We start from the raw sequence: 17068 nt of genomic DNA on the forward strand, positions 1-17068 counted from the left end.
ATCTGTGTACAGAAAGAAATCTAAATCTGGCCTACTCGGGGCACTTAAAGGGACATTCCACTGTGTTTTTTTTTTAAACTTATTGCAAAGAAGTCACACATTTATATTTATTGGAGATGTACTGAAAGAAATTTGTTAAACATAAAATGTAATTTTTATTCAATCACTGTTTATTAGAATGTGTCTCAGTAAGCTTCAAACCCCCCTAATGAAAAACTTGTTGTTTCTTCATTTGCATGCTGCTGACGTTAGCCAATCACTGTTTTTATGCACATTAGCTATAGGTATCTTAAGTGCGTACCCTCTAATGCGCATTAACTATGTTTTACTGCGTCTCACATAATGCTGTAGATAGCTGGAAGAGGTAGCATGATAGCGTTTATATGAGTATAGCGTTTACAGAGTAAAAAATATGTAGTGGCAGAAAAAAAGAAAATTTACGCTTAGCTGATAATTTTATTTCTTCTTAGACACGATGAGTCCACGGATCATCTTCATTACTTATGGGATATTCACCTCCTGGTCAGCAGGAGGAGGCAAAGAGCACCACAGCAGAGCTGTTAAATAGCTCCTCCCTTCCCTCCCACTCCAGTCATTCGACCGAAGTTAGGAAGAGAAAGGAAAAGCCAAGGTGCAGAGGTGACTAAAGTTTACAATAAAAAACATCCTGTCTTAAAAGAACAGGGCGGGCCGGGGACTCATCGTGTCTAAGAAGAAATAAATTTATCAGGTAAGCATAAATTTTCTTTTCTTCTTAAAGACACGATGAGTCCACGGATCATCTTCATTACTTATGGGATCCAATACCCAAGCTAGAGTACACGGATGATACGGGAGGGGCAAGATAGGATACCTAAATGGAAGGCACCACTGCATGAAGAACCTTACTCCCAAAAGTAACCTCAACCAAGGTAAAAGTATCAAATTTGTAAAACTTTGTAAAGTGTGAAGAGAAGACCAAGTTGCAGCTTTGCAAATCTGTTCCACAGAAGCTTCACCTTTGAATGCCCAAGAGGAAACAACAGCCCTAGTGGAATGAGCCGTAATCCTTTCAGGAGGCTGCTGTCCAGCAGTTTCGTAAGACAAACGTATAACACTCATCAGCCAAAAGGAAAGAGAAACAGCCGTAGCTTTCTGTCCCCTACGTTTGCCTGAAAATACCACAAAGAGGAAGACTGGCGAAAGTCTTTAGTCGCTTGTAAAAGAAACTTTAAAGCACGAAATACATCCAAATTGTGCAAGAGCCCCTCCTTCTTAGAAGAAGGATTAGGACACAAGGAAGGTACAACAATCTCCTGATTAATGTTCCGATCAGAAACAACCTTGGGAAGAAATCCAAACTTCGTACATAAGACCTTATCCGCATGAAAAATAAGGTAAGGGGGCTCACATTGTAATGCTTAAAGCTCAGACACTCTACGAGCAGAAGAAATCGCTACCAGAAATAAAACCTTCCAAGATAACAACTTGATATCTAAGGAATGCATAGGTTCAAATGGAACCCCTTGAAGAACCTTGAGAACTAGATTAAGACTCCATGGAGGAGTAACTGGTTTAAACACAGGCCTAATTCTGGTTAAGGCCTGACAAAAAGACTGTACATCAGGGACATCAGCTAGACGCTTGTGTAACAGGATAGATAATGCTGAAATTAAAGAACTTGTTGATAATCCTTTCTCCAGGAGTAGCTCTTGGATTCACACCAAAAAAGGTATTTACGCCAAATCTTGTGATAAATCTTTCTAGTGACAGGCTTACTAGTCTGAATCAAAGTGTCTATGACTGAGTCAGAAAAACCTTGCTTGGCTAGAATCAACCGTTCAATCTCCAAGCAGTCAGCTTCAGAGAATCTAGATTTGGATGATGGAAGGGTCCCTGAATCAGAAGGTCCTTTCGAAGCGGAAGCCACCAAGGAGGTAGAGACGACATCTCCACCAGGTCTGCATACCAGATCCTGCGAGGCCAGGCCAGTGCTATGAGAATCACTGAAGCCCTTTCCTGTTTGATACGAGCAATCACTCGAGGAAGGAGAGCAAACGGAGGAAAAAGATATGCTAGATTGAAGGACCAAGGAGCCGCCAGAGCATCTATCAGAGCCACCTGACGATCTCTGGATCTCGACCCGTACCTCGGAAGTTTGGCAGTCTGCCTGGATGCCACGAGATCCAACTCCGGTTGACCCCATTTGAGGATCAGACTGGAGAACACATCCGGAGGAAGTTCCCACTCCCCCAGATGAAAGGTCTGTCTGCTCAGAAAATCCGCCTCCCAGTTGTCCACCCCTGGGATATGAATTGCCAACAGACAACAAGAATGGGTCTCCGCCCACCAAATTATTTTGGAGACCTCTGCCATTGCCAAGGAACTTCTTGTTCCTCCCGGATGATTGATGTAGACAACTGATGTTATATTGTCCGAATGGAACCTGATAAACTGAGCCGAAGCCAGCTGAGGCCAGGCCAGAAGAGCATTGTAGATCGCTCTCAGTTCCAGAATGTTTATAGGTAACAAAGACTCTGACTGAGACCATCTCCCTTGAGCCCTCAGGGAGCCCCAAACTGCTCACCACCCCAGAAGGCTGGGATCTGTTGTCACGATCTCCCAGGAAGGTCTGCGAAAAACACAATCCCTGGAAGAGATGATCTAGAGACAACCACCAAAGAAGAGACTCCTTTGTCCCCTGTGCCAATAGAAGTCAAGGAGACAAGTCCAAATAATTTCCGTTCCATTGTTTGAGCATGTCCAAATGAAGAACTCTGAGATGAAAGAGAGCAAACGGGACGATGTCCATTGCCACTACCATCAGACTTATTAACTCCATGCACTGAGCCAATGAAGGGCGAGGAGAAGATATGCAGAGCTAGACAAGTATCAATAAACTTTAATTTCCTGACTTCTGTCAGAGAAATCTTCATAGACAGAGAATCGATTATGGGACCCAGGAAAGTCACGCTTGAGTGTGGGCCTAAGGAATTCTTTTCTAAAATCACCTTCCAGCCATGGATTTTAGGAAGGATAATCACAAGTCCGTGTGAGACCTTGCTAGATGAAAAGATGTAGCCAGAACTAGAATGTCGTCTAGATAAGGCGCCACTGAAGCCCATTTTGCACGAAGCCCCATCAACAGAGATCCCCGAACCGTTGTGAAGATTCTGGGGCTGTGGCAAGACCAAAGGAAGAGCCACAAACTGGCAATGTTTGTCCAGAAAAGGAAACGATAAGAACTTGAGATGATCCCTGTGAATGGGAACATGTAGATACGCTTCCTTTAAATCCACTGAGGTCATAAATTGAAGGACGTACACTAAGAAATCTGTCTAGACTCTTGTTTTATATGGTCCCCAGATAGGGGATGTATCAGATATTAAACTGATAAGAACAGATACTACACTTGATCTTAGCCAAAAGGCCGAAGATCTAAAAAGTGGCCTGGAGTAGAAAAACCCAGACCCTGAACCAGTATTGGAACTGGAGCAAGCACTCCTATATCCGAGTGTATATATTCCATATATACCGCCTCTCCTTTAGTCTGATCTGCAAATAATCTTGAAAAAGAAAACTGCTTTGTATCCCTGTGATACTCTTTTACTATCGCTCAGAGACCCTGAACATCTTGAACCCAAGCCTAAACGAAGACGGAAAATCCCCCCCCTACAAGGCCCAATCCCGGGGATTGAGGGTTTAACCTTCATGCTGTCCTTGATTGACAGCAAACTATTTTGATTTTTTTTTTTTTTTTTTAATTCTTCAAAATGTCAAAAGAGAACAGTTCCGCCAAGCCGGGTCCCAACAAGGTCTCTTGAAAGAAGACGCTAAAAACGTAGACCTAGAGCGTATGTCCGTAGAACAAGGCTCTAACCATAAGACTCTGTAAACTGTAACAGAAAAAAACGTATAAAAATGTATTGGGTACTGGTAAAGCGCGGGTAATAAACCGTGCAGCTCATTTAAAAGCCTTTATCCTATCCTGGATCTTATCCAGGGGAGTTACTGACTTAGTAGCATCAGACAACACATCAGACCAATATGCCGTCATACCAGTGACGGTAACAAAGTACACAGCTGGATGCCATGTAAGCCCTGGTATACATCCCTTTGCCGATTATTGTCCATAGGACCCTTGAAAAACCCAACTATCCTTTAATGGTATAGTAGGACTCCTAGCTAAGATGGAAACTACTACCGTCCACCCTAGGAAAAGATTGCCCAGCCTCCTTAGTTGAGATGGCTATGGGAAACTTTTTTTTTTTTTTTTTTTAAATAGGGAATGTGCATGAGCATAAAATTACACCGACGGTGGTCGGAATCGTCCAGGGTAAGTAAAACCTCCTAAAGTAACAAATGGAGAAATCAATCTAAAAAAATAAAGATATTGTTTCCATCTGAGACTGGAAATCTCTCTCCGATAATCCCCAAGTATCTTCCTCTTTCAGGAAATCGGGAAGAAACCATTCGGGACAGTATCTACTGAATCAATCAAGTTTCAATTTTAATGATTGAAAATAATTCCTCTAACAATGTTTACGATCATATGTAAAAACATAAAATGTCCTGCAATGCAGAATACCTCCGGGCGGGGTTAAAGGAAGCACAGAGCACTGCATGTGGGCCATAATTTGGATACTGTAGGAGAAATTGAGGCACAGCCTGACCACTTGTCAATTAGTTCCTGAACAGCAGGGGGTCTTAGAAATAATAGGCTCAGAAAAAATGAAAATGTAATAATAAAAATTAACACATGAAAACGTTACTGTCTCCCTTAAAATTTAAAATGTAACTCTAGAATTACATAGTCACTGTAGCACCCAACTACCCATCAGCTAAACCTTGCTGAGGTTGCCCAGCAGTCCCAAAACTTTATGCTCTTTGAATGCCTAACTGTAAAAAACAAACCATCCCAGCTTCTAGAATACAAGTCAACACTAGAACATTATAACATCGATCTTTAGGTAGAACAGTAACTTTGCACAATGCCCTCTCTTTTTAGTTGAGAAATCGTTGTACAAATCGTGTAAAAGAGTTGTCAACAGGACCGCGACACAGCTCTAACGCTGTCCGGATCCCCCTTACTAATGAACACAACACACTGTGATAAACACGCCCCCCGATGCTGTCCAGCAGTTCCTGAAAAACAGCAGGGGAGGAAAAAGTGTGCAGTCCACAAAACTGGCGCCATACGAGGCTCCGCCCATCGTGGGCGTAACAATCATGTAGCTCCCGGTCGCCATTAGTACAGTTATAACTATGTCACCGGGAGCTAACAGTGCCATCCGAAACTTGGGGTCAAACTTGGCTACCACTTCATTATCGTAGCCTAGTCAAATAAAGTGTAAGCCTATTACTTCCCACTGAGATCAATTACCCTCAGCTCAAGTGATCCCCAAAGTAAGCAGCGATCTCCTTAGCCCATCAAAGGCGTAACAACCCTGGAGCCAACTGAGCCTTCATAAACATGGGGACAAATTTGGTTACTGCTTTTCTTCTACCGCAGCTCAGCCAAATAATGTTTAAACATCTCACCTCCCACTGAGTTCTATTTACCCTCAGCCCAAGTGATCCCCCCAAATAAGTCAATCTCCTTTAGCCCTTGCTAAGAAGGTGCTGTCATGAAGGTCCCTCCTTTTACATGTAGGAGTTCTTACCAAATAAATGAAGTGCTCCACTTCACTGAGATCCATTTATTGAAAAAAAAGTCAGCACTTACCTTGAACTCTGCCCAAAAGAAGGGCAGCTCAGCAGGTTTATGAGGTCCTTTCCCTCCCATAGCCCTGTGGTTAAAAATAAAGCCTGAGTTATCTTACTTAGGCTATCAGGATAAGGGCAGCATAAGTGTATGGGAGGTGCAGTGAGAATTATGTCCACCAGTTCCCATTGCTCTAAAGCGACCAAAAGCTCTACTGTAGAGACTGATATGGACTACGGCTACACCCTAGAACAAAAGCAGCACTCCTCTGGCACTACTTTAAAAATAATAAACTCTTGATTGAAGAATCTTTTTCTAACACCTCACTTTTACCTCTTCCTATCACTAATGTAGGCAAAGAGAATGGAGAGGGAGGGAAGGGAGGGGCTATTTAACAGCTCTGCTGTGGTGCTCTTTGCCTCCTCCTGCTAACCAGGAAGTGAATATCCCATAAGTAATGAAGATGATCGTGGACTCATCGTGTCTTTAAGAAGAAATCAAAATTTTAATAGTTAATAACATATAAAGCATGCATTAATACCTTCAATAAATATTATGTTCCAAAATAAATATATATTATTTAAAACAATCCTTGTTTTGGACAGTATTCTCCAACCTTTAGTACAGAATATGCCGTCCTTTTGCTTGATCCAATCAGCTTGATTAAAGAGATGAAGACATTTCCAACATTTGAGGGGCCTTTGATTTTGGTTACCCTCGATGTAGTGGAGCCTTTATACAGTGATAACCCCACGATCTGGGAATGAGGGCTATTTGCAATCAGCTCAACAGATATCCCTATGTGGGACCCCCGGTGGGATTAATTATGGAACTTCTACAGATATGTCCGACAATGAATTATTTTAAATTCGAAAAATGTTTCTATCTGCAGTTGGATGGGAACGGCGATGGGGGTCTAACGTGGCCCCATTGTACGCCAACTTGTACATTGTCATATATGAATCCACTTTCTAAATGTGTGCCTCTCTCTTTAACAAGGGGTGTGTTTATCTTATCCACCTGTATAAAGAGTCCAACCCCACATCGTTCTTTGCTTGGTAATTCTAGCTCTCTCAGTATTGCTTATGCCAATACCGACATCGTTTGCTTACTAAAGTTAATATTGTGTCTTTTGATACTTCCTTTTATTTCCTTTGCTGAACCAGCTATCTATCTTTGGAGTTTATCAGGAGTTCAGTATCTCCGTTCTTAGCCCTCTCTAAGGTAAAGCCACCCAGCGTCTCTCATTCAGTGTTGCTTACTCTAACAGCTGACGCCTCCTACTCCACGCATAGCTCTCACAGGATTCCCACGAGCGGTAATGTCACACGCCAAAGCTCCGGAACGGAACTGCAAGCAACTCGACCGGCCGACTCTCAGATTCCTCATCCAGCACAAACAGTAAGAATCTACCTACTTGTTTATGACTTCATCTAAATATTTCTCTCATATATCAGAAACGAATTATCTGATATATGCTTAGGAATATCACTATACGTTTTGCCTAACCAGATTCTGCTTATATTGTCACTGATTATTCCGGTCACTACCTTCTGTTGGTGTTTTATGTTACACCAAATCTGCCATACTTGTTGCCACCCTATGGCAATAGATATATGTGTAACATAAAATCTTTACACCAAAACAGTAAGGTAGTTTATGCAGCTTCTTATGTGTATTAATTTATCACTGGTTACCTCCATTTAATGAAGCACATTACTACTACAATCTATACCCTTATAAGCACACAGAGTGAAATATTATTTTCTCTTTAACTAAAACTACAGTTGGATTCAATTCTGATTTATGACACTCTCTTCTCTGCAGGAAGCAAGGTTATTTGCCACTAACACTTGACATACATGGGGAAATTTGAGGAACATGTTACAACCCTGTTTCAGCACCATCATATAAAATATTTCAAGAGATATATTGATGACTTGTTGGAGGAACTGAAGAACTTCAGAATTGGTGTTTTGATGCATTGAATATGATGATCCCTTCTCTACCAATCAAAATGGACCCATAACAACACTTCGGTGGATTTTTTGGATCATGAGAATTTATGTTAAAGAAGGTAGATTACAAACCACCCTCTTTAGGAAAGGACACGGAGAGGAACTCTTTATTGAATGCCACAAGCTGCCATTCCTCCATCCTAAAAAATGCGTTACCAATATCGCAATTCAAAAGAGTAGTACGAAATAAACAGTGAAAGCACCCAAGCATTACTTCAACTAACACAGATGAAGGGATAGATTTCTTGAACTAGGGTATAAGGAGAAGCATATCACAAAACATTTCAATACCTTTAAAGGGGATGGATTCAAGCTTTGGCTTTGACTTCAACCAAACAGCAGACCATCGACGATAAGAATAATGCTTACCACTACCTATACTATGGATAAAGAGCATTGCCTGAGATAGTAAAACAGGATTGGAACATCATTACAGTCAGGCAGGAATCTGCCTTTTGGGAACATGCAGGCCTCAAAAAATTGGCTTTCCGGAGGGCCAGATCGATTAGGGACATGTTGGTTAAGGTGACCCCTGAACTGAGCTATAGGACTAACCACCTGGCTCCAACAAGTAAAACCCGGCTGTTATAAGTGTTCAGGTTGTACTACCTGCAATGGTCTCCTCAACACCATATTCTTTACCCATACCGTCTACAAATAAAAGGTTTTGAGATCCGGCATACAGTAACCTGCACGACAACACATATTGTGTATTTACCTCCATTGTCTGTGTGGGTTATTCTATGTCGGAAAAACTATTGATGACCTGCGGACTCGCATGGCCAACCATTGCACTTCATTACGTATGGCCATAAAGAATGGCACGGTCTGAATAACCTATTGCCCGACATTTTGTGCTGTTTGGCCATGCAGTCTCAGATTTGAGGTTAGTGATCATTGATCACATCCCCCCTCTTACGAGAGGGGGTGATAGAGGGAAGTTGTTGTTGCAGCATGAGTCTAGGTGGATATTCAACCTGGGCACATTGGGTGCCCAGGGGGTTGAATGCCCACCTGGACTGGCACTGCTTCCTTAGAATGATCCATTCTGCTAGTCAGTTAAGGAGGATTGCTAGCTAGTTGAGATCAAGTAATGAGCAATATGGATCCATTATGTTTACTTTATTTGTAATCTTCTATAGTCCTTCTTCCATGCTATCTATTGTATAATTTGGGCTTCTTAGATTTGGAGTTACTGTTTGAGATAGCCTTTATTCGCATATGTAGAAAAGTAATAGTTTAATAGATTACCCACAAGACGTTTTGCTAAAGACTTAATGTTGGGCAAGTGTAGATGAAGCTTATGGTAGAAAATAGGGATTAGTAGTTGATTTCATTCGTGAGCATACTATATATATAATACGATCGTCACTATTCTATTTTAGAGTCCCGCCGCTTCTGGTTACCATGGTAACGGTCGGCCCTCCGCAGTGGAGCAGGTCTGACGTCATGGGACTTCCGCTTTGCGACTAGGGTGTTCGGTGCTGGGGTGCATATATTATACAGCTATGTCTTAAGGTAATGTTGTACGGTCTGAGGACGGGGCAAACACCCCCAAAACGTTACTGGTAATAAAATCTTTACACTATAAGACCCGGTGAGTGCTTACTATTGATTTGGACTGTGATATTTTAATGCACCGTGGGTGGTTTTTGTTGCAAAGCGAGTGCGGAGCCCTACGTGGGATTTATATATATATATAGATCTATCTAGATAGATAGATAGAGAAATAGATATTATGAGAAAATTAATAATAAATGTATTTTAAACTGTTGTTGTGTTATTTTCTTTTTAGGATCAATGTTTTGTGTACAGGACTATTGATATCTCATTGTAGACCGCAGCTTTTTTCATTTTACAATAGTGTACTTTTAAAATAGAACACATTTTGTATAGTGGCAATTGCAATATTAGCTATTAAACAAAGTGCGTTTATAGTGTACTTAATAGCAGTCGTACTGTAACAAACATGTTATTAATATATAAAATGTACATAAAAGTGTACTGTATTAATCCATTAATTAGAAACACACAGACACACACATATATTTATATACAAACACACGCATACACACACATTTATATACACATATGCAAATAAAGTCTTATAGCTCTGTTAAGCAGAATATAAATTACATCCGGTATATACTGCTAAGGACATAAGATAATATGAAGATACCATGAGGCAATAGAAAAGTATTCTGGACAATGGAAAGCATAATCATGTTTACTTTCTCACCAAAACATGGGTAGGTCAGGTGGAGTCAAATCAGGCCACAAAGCGAAGTAGGGGTGCCCATGATGAGCTAACATCTGTGGCTTCATACAGGAGAGAAATGAGAAGGGGGGGACCCAGCCTGAGCGAGACTGAAGACTTTCCTTTTACTGGAACAGAAAAAAAATAAAAAAAAGTAGAATATTAGAAACCTTAAAAATATTGGCTTATTTAGACAAACAAGCTCTCCAAGCTGATGCAAACCATGATAACACTTAAAGTGTATGTTAATTTTGATGCTAAAGTGCCCAGTCTTTTAAAATTTGATTAAAAGCAGGGGCACTTTAATTCATCAAAATTTTACATTTCACTCATGTTGTTGAAAATAACCTTTCAATAATACTTACCTTTTAATCTTGACAGCCGCTCCAGCTTCCTCTGCCCTTCGCAAAGCCTCTTCCTGGGTCTAAAATGAGGGAATCCGGCTTCCTCCAATCACGGCGTTAATACAGACACTGATTGCCCAAGGGGGGGGGGGGGGAGCTGTGATTGGGAGGATGACCCATCCATCATTTCTGACGTCAGAAATGGGCTTGCGACGAAACGGGGTAAGACGGGAGCCGGCTGTCAAGTTTATAAGGTAAAGTAAATTTTGATTAATTATAGTGGCTGTTTTTAAATAGGAATTTTTAAAAACCAGGCACTTGTGCATCAAAACTTACATTCACTTTAACAAATTCAAATATATGTTTTAAGTGACAATATAAAAGTAAAGTAGCTGTTTGTAAACACGTAATCATCAAACCAGCAGGTTGTGAGCACATTAAAGGGACAGTTAGTCAAAATGAGACTGTCATGATACTGGTAAAGAATGTCAACTTTAAACAATTTCCAGTTCCCATCTGTTTTCCAAATTCCTACGTTCTCTTGGTATCACTTTTTGCAAGCATTCAGTATATTTTTACTACACATAATTAACCCCTTCACTACCAGAAATTTTAGAAAATAACTTGGCCCAAAATACATTGGGGATATCACTCTAAAACTATATTTTATTTATTTTTAAGTTGACAACCAAGGTATTAATCTAGGTCTATTTTGGTATATTTCATGACACCATTTTGCTGCCTAATGCAATCAAATAAAAAAAATATATTAACTTTTTCACAAACTTTGGGTTTCTCACTGAAATTATTTACATACTGCTTGTGCAATCATGACACAAATTATTGTAAAAGGATTCTCTGGGATCCCTCTGGGATCAGAAATAACAGACATATATGGCTTTGCCATAGCTTTGTTGTAATTAGAAGGCCCTTAATTTTAGCTGTGCACCACACTTCTAATATTCCTGGCTGTGAAGGGGTTAATCAGGTAGCTTGTAAGGTTGAGTCGAAGCTTAGTATAGAGATTACCCTCCCACCCCCTAATCCCTCTCCCAAACACATCTCTCCCCCTCCCTTACCCCACTGGTTACCACCATCTTAGGTACTGACAGTCTGCAGTTTAGATTTTTTTTATTATTAATTTTTTTTGCAGTGTAGTGATCCTCTTTAACCCTCCCTGATCCCCCCAAATAGCTCTCTAACCCCCCCCCACACACACACACACACTAATTGCAGCCATCTTTAATACAGACAAACTGACTGCCCAGTACCTATAAATACTTATATATTATTTTTAATATTATAAAAAAAAAATCTGTAGTGTCTTGGTTCCCCACCTCCCTCACTCCTGGCGATCATTAGCTAAGGGCCCACACCCCACATTTTTTTCTGTAAAGTAGCTCCCTATACCAACCTTTCCCTTTATGTTTTTTCTGCAGTGTAGGGTCCATCCCACTCCCCTCCCCCCTCCGCTGCTGGATTGCCCACCTGCCTCCCGGTCTCCCTCCCATATCTCCCGCTGGCACCAGCAGACAATCGTCAGATATGCAGTGTGCCACAGCGTAAATGCAATCACTGGGGAGAAAGTGTCAGGACACGGGGTGCCAGATAAAACGTTTCACTGTGAAATATGCTGTGTGAAGCTTGTTATATACCCAAGTGTGCCACAGTAAAATTAGGCCACATAAAATGGGGTATGAAATTTATCTAGGCTTAGAAAGGTGGTGCCATATAATATTACTACTCCCTCATCATACACAATAAATATAACATTTAATTCCCTTTTTTTTTTTTATGAAAGCGACTACATATCTGTGTTGTGTGTGGTTTTCAATGGTAATACGTCTAGATTCAATAAACTTAATTTTAAAATAAATTCATGGAAACAAAAAAAGAACACGTTTTCTTTGGTTAATAGATCTGATACAAATTTGTATAAAAATTGTGAAGTTTTAAAAATTCCTAATTTTGTTAAAATGCGATTAATAATATTAATGTGTTGCAGTTGAAGTACAAAAAGGTAGGAAAACAATGCCCTAGAAAGAAAAAGTAATGTAATTACATTTAAAGGGCCATTTGCAGGGGGAGGTGGGAGGGTCTCTATTGTTATTATTGTAACATAAAGGCATGTCATTTTTTTCATTAGAATGGCCCTTAAATTTTTTTTCCCCCTTCCTCCTCTGTCTTGCTCTTTCTCCCCGTCCCACATCTCCCCACATATATACTATAGATAATGGCTAGTTGTAATTTTTTTATTATTACATAATGGAACGTAGGAGGCTTTAAGTCTCCGAATAAACGAAAAGCAATAATCTCGCACCTTAAAAATTTAAACACGGTTATTGCCTTCCTGCAGGAAACCCATTTGAATTTAAAGGAAGTATCAAAACTAAAGATGGCATGGGTGAAAGAGGTTTTAGCTGTGCCAAGTTTGGCCAGGAAGAGAGGCCTAGCAATTGTAATGGGGTAAAAAAGCTTAATTACAAAATTTTGCCTGTCACCACTGACATAGAGAGTAGACTTTTGATGGTGAAACTAAAAGTAGATAAGTTAACACTTACTTTGTGTAACCTCTATGCAACAAATGAATATAGTCCCAGTCTTTTGGGATTCAATCCAATCAAAAATGTTACAGCTTAAGGAGGGGCTTTCTCATCATGGCGGGGGACTTCAATATTTCGCCTCTATATCCAATTGATAGGCATAGAGAAAGGCCCTAATAAAAAATAAAACTAGAAGAGATGTCTTAGAAAGCAAAAATGTTTCAGGAATATTTTCAGAAATTTAGCAGTCAGAGATATTTGGAGATTACAAAACCCAGTATTAACAGGAATTTAATTGTAACTCAAAAGCCTACAAATCTCTCTTGAGAATTGATTCATTCTTGGTTGATGACAGGTTAATTAAAAGAGGTGTCAAAGCTAGTATAGCCCCACTGAGTATTTCTGATCATGCTCCAATCTTGTTAGAGATTTCAGACACAAAATGCCCCTACTCACCCTGAATTTCCTGAAGAGAAAGAGTGAGCGAATATATTCATCTTAATATCGGTTCAGTAGATAACCCAGCAACATTTTGGGAGGAGGAGAAAGCTGTCCTAAGAGGAGATATTATAGGCATATATGGCAATGTTGAAAAAGAAACATAATAAATAGGGAGAAAGAAATCCTGAGTTCACTGTTAAAATCGTTATCTTACATCATATCAACGAAGGTAAATGGGGACAAATACACTAGTAAAAAAAGAACGGGATACTTTCATACTACAGACTCGCGTCACAAAAAGAACTCAGATCTCAGCAGGCAAAGTTCTACAGATTGTTAACAAAGCTGGTAAGATGTTAGCCAATTTAGTTTAAGAACAACAAAAAATCTACACTTATTTAAACAATAAAGGAGGCAGGTAAAACGGTTAACTCTGAGGTAGGATATCCTTGAGGTATTCTCGGAATACTATAAGGACCCTGTATTCATTTAAAGGAGTCAAACAAAACAAGGCAGAGTTTTGGGATAAGATAGCAACACTTTTTAAGAGCAGACTGCTGTAGCGACAGTCAACCGTGCCAATTTCGAGGAGGAAATCTTCCAGACTAGTAAAGGATTTACAATTGGGTAAGGCACCTGGCCCAGATGCATTACCCAATGAATTCTACAAGATTCTTGCCCCTGAGCTGACCACTCTTCTAGAAAGATTGTTTAATTATTTTTACAAGGAGAGCATACAGATCCCATTAAAATCTACAGTTTCTCAAACTATCTTAATTCATAAGCAGGCAAAGATCCTCAGAGTAAGGAATCCTATAGTAGGCCCATAGCCTTACATAATAAAGATCATCAACATTTTTACCACTATATTGGCAAAAAGATTACAACTAGTCTTGAAAGACATCATTCTTAAAGATCAGGCTGTGGTTCTTGCATAAACGCAACTCAGCATCTAAAATTAGGGAGGTTTTTTTAGTGGTGGACTATTTCAAGGATAAAATAAGGAGAGAGTGGAGGCAAGCCACTGATGCAAGCAATTATCACAATTGAAGCAGAAAAAGCATTTGATTCAATTCACTATGATCATCTGCTCTCTTCGCTGGCCAAATTTGGATTTAGAGGTAATTTCTTGAATCTAATATATAATCTTTATAAACAATTCACCACACTAAACTTTTAGTCAACAATATGGAATCCCCTCTATTAACGCTAGAGAGAGGTACAAGTCAGGGCTGCCAACTCTCCCCGTTATTATTTGATATTTTCGATTGAACCTCTAGCTATACTGATTCGACAAGAAATAGAGGGAATTAAGAACTGAAAGTTTGAGCTTTACGCGTTTGATATCTTGTTATATGTCTCCTAATACCCCGGTTAATATCCCAAAAACTTTTATCTCTGATAGGTTTCTTTTGGATCATTCTCAGGGTACAAACTCAATGCCACAAAATCAAAGCTTCTATTGTTGAGGCAAAATGAGAAATCGTTATTAGACTTACCATTTAGAATTGGTAGCAAAATCATTTAAATATCTCAGAATAAATATTTCCTTGCAACCGCAATAGATTGGGTATAGCCTAAACATAACCCCGATTTTAAAAAAAAAATCTTAGAAAATAATAGGAAACTGGCAGAATTTACGATCTCTATGTCAGGACGGATCCGCTATTTAAGATGGTATTGCTCCCAAAAATCTTATCTGTTCTCAAGAATGTCCTGGTTTTGCTCAAAAGTAAAGATATTAAAGAGATAAATAGAGCACTCCGCTATTTTATATGGCGGAATAAGAGGCCCAAGGATCTCTACTGAAAAGCTCTCTTTACCTAGGAACTATGGTTAGCCCTCCCAGACCTGAAACGGTATAAACTTAGTTTTCTTGAGTCGTATGTTATAGACTGGATCCTGAACATCAATTATTTTAACCAATAACAACTTAGGAGAGTAATTTAATATACCCATTTTCTCCAATAGCTCTCATCCATTGTTCCTCAAAAAGGATCCTAAACAAGGTAAAACTACTTAAATCCATTTATACAGTAATTCAGGCATGGAGAAAAATAGGATTTTTACTGAATTTTAATTCCTAATATTCCTAGGTTTCAAACAATCCTGGGCAACCCGGAGTTTCAGGAGGGAACACGGTTGGTAAGTATTTGTTTCATGGGGTGAAAGCGGGGGGGATTATAATTCATGGCATTGGGCCAACTAATAGACTACCAAATGCATGTATTAAGTCTTTTGACTCGTTAAAACAAGAATTTAAAATAGGTAATACAGATTTCTTTGCCTATCTTCAATTCCGACATTATTTGTTTAAATTAGTTTCTCTGTATGGTTGGATTATGGTCATGGGGGAAGATTGAGAATAGGATACTTCTAGCAAAAAATGGTAGGCTATCGGTTTCCACTGTGGTATAATTTATTAGGTTTCATGGAAGGGCAGAGGCAAATTTAATGAACATAGCAAATAAATGGGATGTTTTAATTTTTGAGACGGTCATAGAACCCAGACATAGTGACCCAATCTTTTGCAGAATCCCTTCAAACCACCCTATCAGCAACATGGCAAGAAGCCCACCTTAAGCTGCTGTATCAAACATAGTATACTCCATATAAAAGGGGCAAAATTGGCATAATTGCAACTTTAATAAATGCCCGAAATGTAGTTCAATATCAGCGGATCTAATTCACATGATCTAGGAGTGCCCCAAGATAAAACAGCTATAGCTAAAGGTGAGCTATTGGGTTACTAAAGTTCTGAAGATTAGGTTGGCAGGCTTTACATTAATCAGAATAATTTTTCCCAAAGGGGAGATTAATCTACAGGTAACTGAAAAAATTGTTAATACTATAATCTTGGTAGTAAGGAATCTAATATTCAAGAAATGGAGATAGAAAGAAATACCTAATTTGTCAGAGATTAAGAACTATTTAAAGAAACAGTGTATTACAGAACAATTTGACACAGACATGAACATAGAACAAGATATAGTCCTTTTTTTCAAGAAATGGGGCCCATTTATTAAATCACGGCCCCCTGGGGAAATTGATCATTTGATTTACCCTTTTAGAAATTCAGAGGTTGTACTGTTAGGAATCTGGTAATCCTTACGTTGCTGATTTTCAGCAGCAGTTAACCACGGGACAGGGGGATTGCGGTGAGGGGAGAGAGGGAGGGAGGGAAGGAAGGGGAAATTTTTTCTTTTTTTTTACAAGGTTAGGGCCCTCTTGGTTGGGTTTTTTTTTTTTGGGAAGGAAGGGGGGAAGGAAGGGGGAAGGTGAGGGGGTAAAAAAAAAAGAAAAGAAAATGTCAACAGTGTATCTTGGTTCACCTAGTAAAATACCATATTTAGTTATATTTAGACATATAATTTAGGGCCTTTCTTCTTTTTTTTCGTATGATAGTCAAATAAGGATCTGTTTCACTTACATTATATTTGTGATATGGTCTAGGTGGGGTCAGGTTAATTTATTTGTATATCTGTACATCATTATGAATATATTTTTGATTTACTTGCTTTAAGACACCCTGCGAGGTGCTCTGAAAATGTAAATATGAGATGTTTAATGTATCTAAACTGTTGGACTATAAATAAAGAATTAAAAAAAAGAATGGCCCTTTAAAGTGACGTTTGACGAATGTGTGCCCGGTCTTTAAAAAACATAATTTATGCTTACCTGATAAATTTATTTCTCTTGTAGTGTGTTCAGTCCACGGGTCATCCATTACTTATGGGATATATTCTCCTTCCCAACAGGAAGTTGCAAGAGGATCACCCCAA

At 39.3% G+C, this 17068-nt stretch overlaps 1 protein-coding gene and 1 pseudogene across 1 annotated transcript in view; both read right to left on the bottom strand.

Moving 5' to 3' along the window:
• LOC128644224 (N-lysine methyltransferase setd6-like) overlaps positions 1-17068 on the bottom strand; it is a gene marked incomplete at its 5' end in the record, with an annotated part of 70007 nt that overhangs the window by 45397 nt on the left and 7542 nt on the right. Inside the window, 3 exon segments of the mRNA XM_053696917.1 lie at positions 9941-9996; positions 9998-10048; positions 10051-10080. Coding sequence (XP_053552892.1) covers positions 9941-9996; positions 9998-10048; positions 10051-10080 — 137 coding nt within the window.
• LOC128644226 (uncharacterized) lies at positions 3307-3419 on the bottom strand (annotated as a pseudogene).

Source organism: Bombina bombina, unplaced genomic scaffold (assembly GCF_027579735.1).
Source record: "Bombina bombina isolate aBomBom1 unplaced genomic scaffold, aBomBom1.pri scaffold_639, whole genome shotgun sequence".
Taxonomy (NCBI): Eukaryota; Metazoa; Chordata; class Amphibia; order Anura; family Bombinatoridae; genus Bombina; species Bombina bombina.